At 38.7% G+C, this 6,911-nt stretch overlaps 1 protein-coding gene across 7 annotated transcripts in view; it reads left to right on the top strand.

Annotated features, from left to right (window-relative positions):
• Positions 1-411: 411 nt before the first annotated feature.
• YTHDC1 (YTH N6-methyladenosine RNA binding protein C1) overlaps positions 412-6,911 on the top strand; it is a 31,489-nt gene continuing 24,989 nt past the window's right edge. For 5 of the 7 annotated variants that reach the window (XM_057502290.1, XM_057502286.1, XM_057502291.1 and 2 more), the window contains exons 1-2: positions 412-682; positions 713-805. In XM_057502290.1, coding sequence (XP_057358273.1) covers positions 778-805 — 28 coding nt within the window. In that variant the 5' untranslated portion in view covers positions 412-682; positions 713-777. Of the gene's footprint in view, positions 806-6,911 lie in introns of all 7 variants that reach the window. The other 2 variants (XM_057502287.1, XM_036918134.2) reach the window with 2 other exon arrangements.

The following is a 6,911-nucleotide window of genomic DNA, read 5'->3' as shown; positions in this document are numbered from 1 at the left end:
TAGGTTTTTGTGACAAGTGATCTGACACCAACTAAGAAAGTACATACAGCAGCACCCAGAGTACAAAGTGGTAGCTGTAAACGGGCAGGCCCAAACTTATCCTAAATAAATTTCCGGTTTTCAACACTGAATTAGGAGTGCCGCGGAGCACCAGGAAGCGTCTTTCCCCTTAAGATGGAAGGTCCGGTTCAGGTGAGAAAACTGCACCTCCCGGAGTACCAACCTGAGCAGGGTGCCACAATACTACCAGGGTAATCTATTTACTGGGAATAAAGCTCATCCCAGGGACATCCGGGCTGCGAGGAGAGGGGCGACGTGCTGACGTTACGTCACGTTCTCCCGCGCGTCTCGGTTCCCCGCCCCTCTCCGCATTGTGACGTTCACAGGGAGGAACGAAGCGTAAACAGCGCAGGGCATTTCGGGAGCGGGATTGTTTCACGCAGGAAGCAGGCTCCATTTTAGCGCCATCCGCCGTCGCCATCTGTTTCCCTTCCTTCCTCGTAAACCCTCTCCTGTCTCCGAGGCTGGCCGAGGCCTTCGGAGTAAAGGAAGGGAAGGGGAAGAGGGAGAAAGGGGAGAAAAAGGGTGAGTCGAGGTGAGTTGTAGAGGCCAAGGCGCGAAGCACGTAGCTCGGCCGACGAACTGCCTGACGTGCCGGTACTGCTGCCGCCGCCGCCGCCGCCGCCGCCGCCGCCGCCGCCGCCGCCGCCGCGCGTTTGGCGCCCGCGCGAGTCGCAACGAAACAGCGGCGCCAACAGCAGAAACCGGAGGGGAGCAATGGCGGCCGACAGCCGGGAGGAGAAAGGTTAGTGCGAAGAAAGGTGACAGGCGGGGCTCCGGTGGGTCGATGGAGCTTGGGCGTCTTTGAGGGATGGGGGTCGGGGAGGTGTGCCTTCCCCCTGCGGGGTGTTCCCCTCACCGAGACGGCCTGCCCTTTCGTCCTCTGTCCCCTTAAGACCTAACACTTCTTTTCGCCCACGGTTTTTATTTGCCTAATTTCCTTTTTCACTGTCCGTTGAGCAGTCCTGGGCGCGGCTGAGAGAAGGCCTGTAAGGAGTTGCAGGCCCCTGGAGTTTATTTCCTGGTAGGATCATGCGGATGTAATGCGTATTTTCAGAACTACCTTTTCTGTTAGGCTGTATTCTAAATAACCTTAACGCCACTATCAAAGCGGGTAATGTAGTAAACGAGCGTGTTTAAGTAGTAGTGTAGGAGGATTGTTAATCTCGACAAATATCTACAAGTAACTTCTGGCTGTTCTGTTAAAATAGGCACAGTGGCAAGAATTGCTGGTTTGGTTCCTCGAGTACTTTGGAAAACATGTTTGAAAGGGTAATTACATGATTAGGCCTGGCAAGAAAAAATCCTGACGACTAGTCTCAAAGAAACGTTTCTCCCAGAGGGTACAACCAGGAACAAATGGGTGTAATTTATAGCGAGTCGGAGGGATGAAATTACAGTGCAATATAGCAACAACGGATGTTGCCAGAACGGAATGTATGTCTTTTGAAATACCGACCTCCCAGGCTCTAGAGATGTTAAGGTAGATCTTGAATCAATGTGTGACTGGGGAGTGGTCTTTCTGATGCTGCCCTGAGGTCTTTTCCAACCCTCAGATTGCCGTGATAGTTTTGGTTGATTAAAACATGGCACTACTGCTCCCTTGTTATCTCAACAGATCTACTCTTCTCTGTGGCTAATTTGGGGAGGGAATTTGTTAAATGAGTCCAAGTTGTATTAAGCCAGTGGTCTCTTCCCTAAGAGAAAGAAGAGTCTTCATGCTTCAATAAACTGCTCTAGTATAGCTTGGGAAGTGGGGTGGGTAGAACTACTTAAACGAATCTTTAAAAAGCGTCCCCTTTTTTGAGGAACTGGAAGGAATGCGAACATGGAATTGCATGGTGGTAGTGAAGAAGAAAAACTTTTAATTAGTAAGCACAATTATTAAAGTAGATTATTTTTAATAAGGAATCAGTCAACGTTTTATTGTCAGAGTGTACTCTATGAGCTGTGTGTATGGGAGTGGGTGGTAGTTGTGAAATAAATACAAAATGCATAAACTCAGTACTCAAGAATTCATTGTTGAGTATAGCTGTAATTCAGTAGTAGACACAGTAATGTACGTTGAGTAAGAAAAGTAGGTGGTATTTTAAAAATTTTGTTTTAGAAATGGTTTAGTAATGAAAATGCCATCCTAATATGAACACTTTATAACTCTTTCTGGGAAGTAGTAAAGCTACCTTTTCGCAGTACTTAGGATAAATTGTCCAACTTTTGAAGCCTCTCACATTTGTGTAGTTTTTAAAAAATCTTAATTTCCGTAATTGACCACTTCTGTTTTAAAACTTCTAATGTAAGTGTTTATCTTGATAGTTCAGATCAAAGATGGTTTCTAATTTACTGGGAAGGCTAGCAAATGGAAATCTACTGGAATTAGTTATTTAAGTTTGTAATGGAAAGATTTCTAGAATAACCCACTTTGCAAATAAGGAAACTGAAGCCCAGGGTGTCTTACTTGATCATTGTCACAGCTAGAATAATAGAATTAGAATTAATACTTAACTTTTCTTATACTTGAACAAGGAAAAGTAGGAAGCTAAATATTTATTGCCATCAGTTACTACCTTGTATGAAGCATTAGGGAATAATAAAGATAAGCCTTGTAAGAATCTTAGGCATGTCAAAAACCATAGGTGTCTTCCTAAACAATCCCATAAATGGTATAAGATCTTGATAAGAAATGTTTACATTGCAGAAGTTTACTTTTAGTAATGGAACAGTTAAAAAATTTTTTGGTCACAGAGTCCTTGGATTATTGGGCTTTGCACATTAATCTGTGTAATAAACAGACATTAACTTCTATAATGTTTCTGTAATACCCATAATAGGAGCTGAAACCTCTATAACTGGACAGATAGCCAGCTCCCTCTGAGTCCTGTGGTGATTATTTGTTCCAAAAGTGGATTTGAAAGATGTTTGAAAGACAATAATGTTAAATGCTGTTTTTCTGTGTGAGGAAATACACGTCTTTTGTAATAAAAACACCTTGTATTTTCTTAAGCTCTTAAAAAGTTCTCTCTGAAAAACAGTTACAAAAATTCAGTATATCCAAAATGTGGATAATGAGTTACCACTTTTCATAAGTAACATGTTTTCCACATTACCAGGCTGGAAGCTCCATGAGGGCCTGGAATACCAGTTTCCCTGTACAGTAATTGTGTCTCAGAGCCTTAAGTAAATGATTTGCAAGTAAAGCATTAGCCCAAGGTTGAACTTAATAATTGACTAGTTATGTGACGTGACATTTGCTATTGATAATGGAAGCTAACAGTGTTTCAGTTATATAGATAGTTGCATTTAAATATGTACACACAGTTACACACACACACACACACACACACACACACACGCTGTATATTGGTACTGTAGGCCTCACTATAGTAAGTCTTTAGGATAAGATTGACTTTCTTGGTCCACTTTAGTTAGGGCTCTATAAAACATAGAGTGTGTGTTTGATATTCCAGTGTATTCGTTTTCCCGTAATAGATATAGGATAAAAATTGTGAATGGTCTCATTAGACTTCGATTTCATGTTTTTTGGAAGACAGGCAAGTTAGGTGGTATATCCAAGTCTTTAACACCTCATTTAGAGGACTGACAGTTTTGAATGACAAAAAGTAACTGAAATCTGGTCTAATGTAAAATGTAACAACAGAAAGGGAGGTTTTAGGAAATTCTGCTCTACTGCCAAACTGCACTAAAACTTTATTAAATGAATTAAAGTAAAAAGTATAATGGACTTTGGTGTTCTGTGTCAGAAAACAAAATGTGTAGTATATTTAATTGCCCAGTTTTCTTTTAAATATGCTAGGTCATAGTCTGATGCTGGACCTTGAAAAAAAAAGTAATTTGTATCTTGACTCAGAAGCTTCCTGGGTTAAAAAGAAAAAAAAGGCTTGTGTGGCAGTTAAAGGTTGATTTTTCTACACTCATAATCCTGGAGTTAAGGTTTATGGTGTTTCTGGGCCAGGAATTTCAAGATTTAGGTGTCATTCTAGTGTAGTCGAAAGACCCCTAAGTTGGGATTCAAAATTGTGAGGTTTTAGTCAAGTCACTTCAGTTGTGTGGGCTTCGTTTTGGAATTCTTACTACATACATAACCTAAAAGTTAAACTATTTCGAAAGCCAGTTAGATTTTCAAGTTCCCATGTTTGTCGAAAACAAACAAAAATCTTACAGTCATGGTAACAAAAAGAAGACCTTGTTCTAATATCTTGGTTTTTGAACAGGATCTAAAAACAATGATTCTTTTTATTTCCTTGTTTTGCCTTGTTAGACCCCTGGATCTCAAAACTCAGGTTGCCAATAGTTTGCAGTGACAACTACAATTGTGCTAGCTTGCATCAGTGTTGAAAATGAAGTCACTATACATCACAGACTGTGGATGCAGAACATTCAGTTGATTGCACTTATTACACAGAAAGTCAAGCTAGCAGTAGCCTGCTTTATTTTCTTTTTAATTGAGGCAACATTTAAAAGTCAGACTAATTCTAAATAAAAATCTGAATTTGAGAATCCTCTTGAAAATTTGGAAGATCAAACAACATGGTACTTGGATTATGTAATACAACAGATAATGGTGAGTTAAGTTAAAGAGCAAGCATGGTCTGTGTTCAGGCAGCATTAGTAAATACAGTAATTTGCCAGGTATAACCCAGATTGTCTCGTGCAGAACCTTAACACATCTTAACAGAAGGCTATCAGGACTGCTCCATCTGGTTGTTTTCAGGTGAGACTCTGGGCCCTTGATGATTACATAGTCTTTTAAAAAATAGGGTCTGTATTTTTACATTAAATCTTCAGTTTTCAAAAACAAAGCATCAAGAGCCACATTCATCCTATTGACTATTAGTTCATAAAACTTTAGGATCGATGTAAATTTTAGCTGTAAATGGAAATATTGCTTAGTGAAGCATTTTATGTTTCATTTGAGGTAGTTTGTTGCATGGACAAATTGTAAAAAAAATTCATTTTGTTGTGGTGTCTTAAACAATTTTCAAGGTCTTAAAAAGAGTATAGTTCCTTATATAGACTTGCAGTGTGAAGTGCTTTGTCATATAGAAATGCTGCATTAGAGTTAACTTTTATACTACATGATTGTACGTTTGTAGAGCTCTTCTTAACCTGGCATTTGCTAACCTGTGTTCATTTTACTGTTAATAGTCTTAGGTTGGGGTCCTACTGTCAAACTGCTATGAAGTAATTGAAAATATATCTCTATATTGAGCAATGACGTTAAATTTCAGGGTAAGAGAGTAATTTAAAACTTCTATTAAGGTAAAGTCACCCTCGAGAACTAATGCATGTTACCTTTGTCTCTTAAAGAGCTGATTATTTTTTTCCAAAAAAGATAGGCCACTGATGAGTCTTCAACAGCACTAACTTCTGAGAATATTAAAATAATCTTTATTTATAATTAATTCATCCTAAATTGAGAAGATTAAAATATATACAAGTACTTTTTTTAGTCAATGAAAGATGTGGTCAGAGGAAGCAGATTAAGTTAGCTTTGTAACACAGTACTAACACTAACCTTTTCAACCTAGATTTTGTTTTTTAAAAAGACACTTTACATTTACAATTAAAATATTTTAGTTTTAAAAAAACTAGGTAGATATTAAAAACATCTACCAAGGATTTGACATTTCTCCCAACAGTAAGTGGAGTCTGTGTCCTCTGAACCTGGTTACTACTTTGTGATTACCTTGGAAAAAACGACTGTGATACTGTGATAGTGTTGCTGAGCTTCTGCCTGGCCCTTTCTCTGTTGGGATGTACATTTTTAGAGCCCTACACCACCATGTAAAAGGTCTGCCTATCCTGAAGTTGCCATGGTAGATAGAGCATGACCACAGAAAGAAAGGCTCTAAAGCCCCAGCTGTATTTTGGGTCTTCGCAGCCTGGGAGCCAGCCTGACATATTGCATAAGCAAGCCTTCAGATGATTCTGTGCCTAGTCACCATCTGATTGGAGCCATATGAGAGACCCTAGTTGAACCCCAGAACCATAAGCAACAATGATAATTGCATGGTTTTAAGCCACCAAGTTTTGGAGAAGCATATTATAAAGCAATAGATAATCAGAATTATCTTACTGAAAAAAGTATTTTTTGTGTTCTGGACTACATTTTTTTATAATATATACTCTAGACATTAACCAAAGGTTTGTGGTAGGTAGGGTTTTATTAGAATCTGATAGTGATAGGGAAAGGCTTATAGGTTAAAAACTCATCAGGAGGTTCAAATAACTGCCCTCCTCTTCTTTCCCCAAACACTGATCTTTTTTTTCTAAATGCCTCTTAGGAAAGGTGTAGAAACTGGATCTCAGACTGGGACTGTCACAAGGAGACTTAACTCTTATATGATGACCTGGATTTTCTTGCTTCCAAATCTAAATCTCTTTGTCCTGTATATCATATTTCAGTAAATATATAAGTGGTTTCATTGTTGGAGAGAAGTAATATAAAATGTGGTCATTTATATCATGGCTTGGCAAACTTTCTGTAAAGAGTCAGATAGATAGTAATATTTTAAGCTGTGGACCACATAAGGGTTTGTCACATTATTATTTTTTTTAACAGAACCTTAAAATTGTAAAAACCATTCTTGTGTCAAAAACAAGTGATACGCAGAATCTGTCCCATAATCTTAGTTTGCCAGTATTGTGATAAAACCACAATTAGGTTATTTGGTGATCATGGACTATAATTTGTGTGAAAATGTGTATACCATTAAGTGAGGATGTTATGATCTTAAAATAAATTTAAGATGCTGTAATGTTGGTAATGCAGAGCTTTCTGGCACACTAATTTGAAGTTGTTCCTAGGTACACAGCTTTTTAATAATGTTTTG

This window comes from Manis pentadactyla, chromosome 5, assembly GCF_030020395.1.
Source record: "Manis pentadactyla isolate mManPen7 chromosome 5, mManPen7.hap1, whole genome shotgun sequence".
Classification (NCBI taxonomy): Eukaryota; Metazoa; Chordata; class Mammalia; order Pholidota; family Manidae; genus Manis; species Manis pentadactyla.
This window is presented reverse-complemented; position numbering and strand designations above follow the sequence as displayed.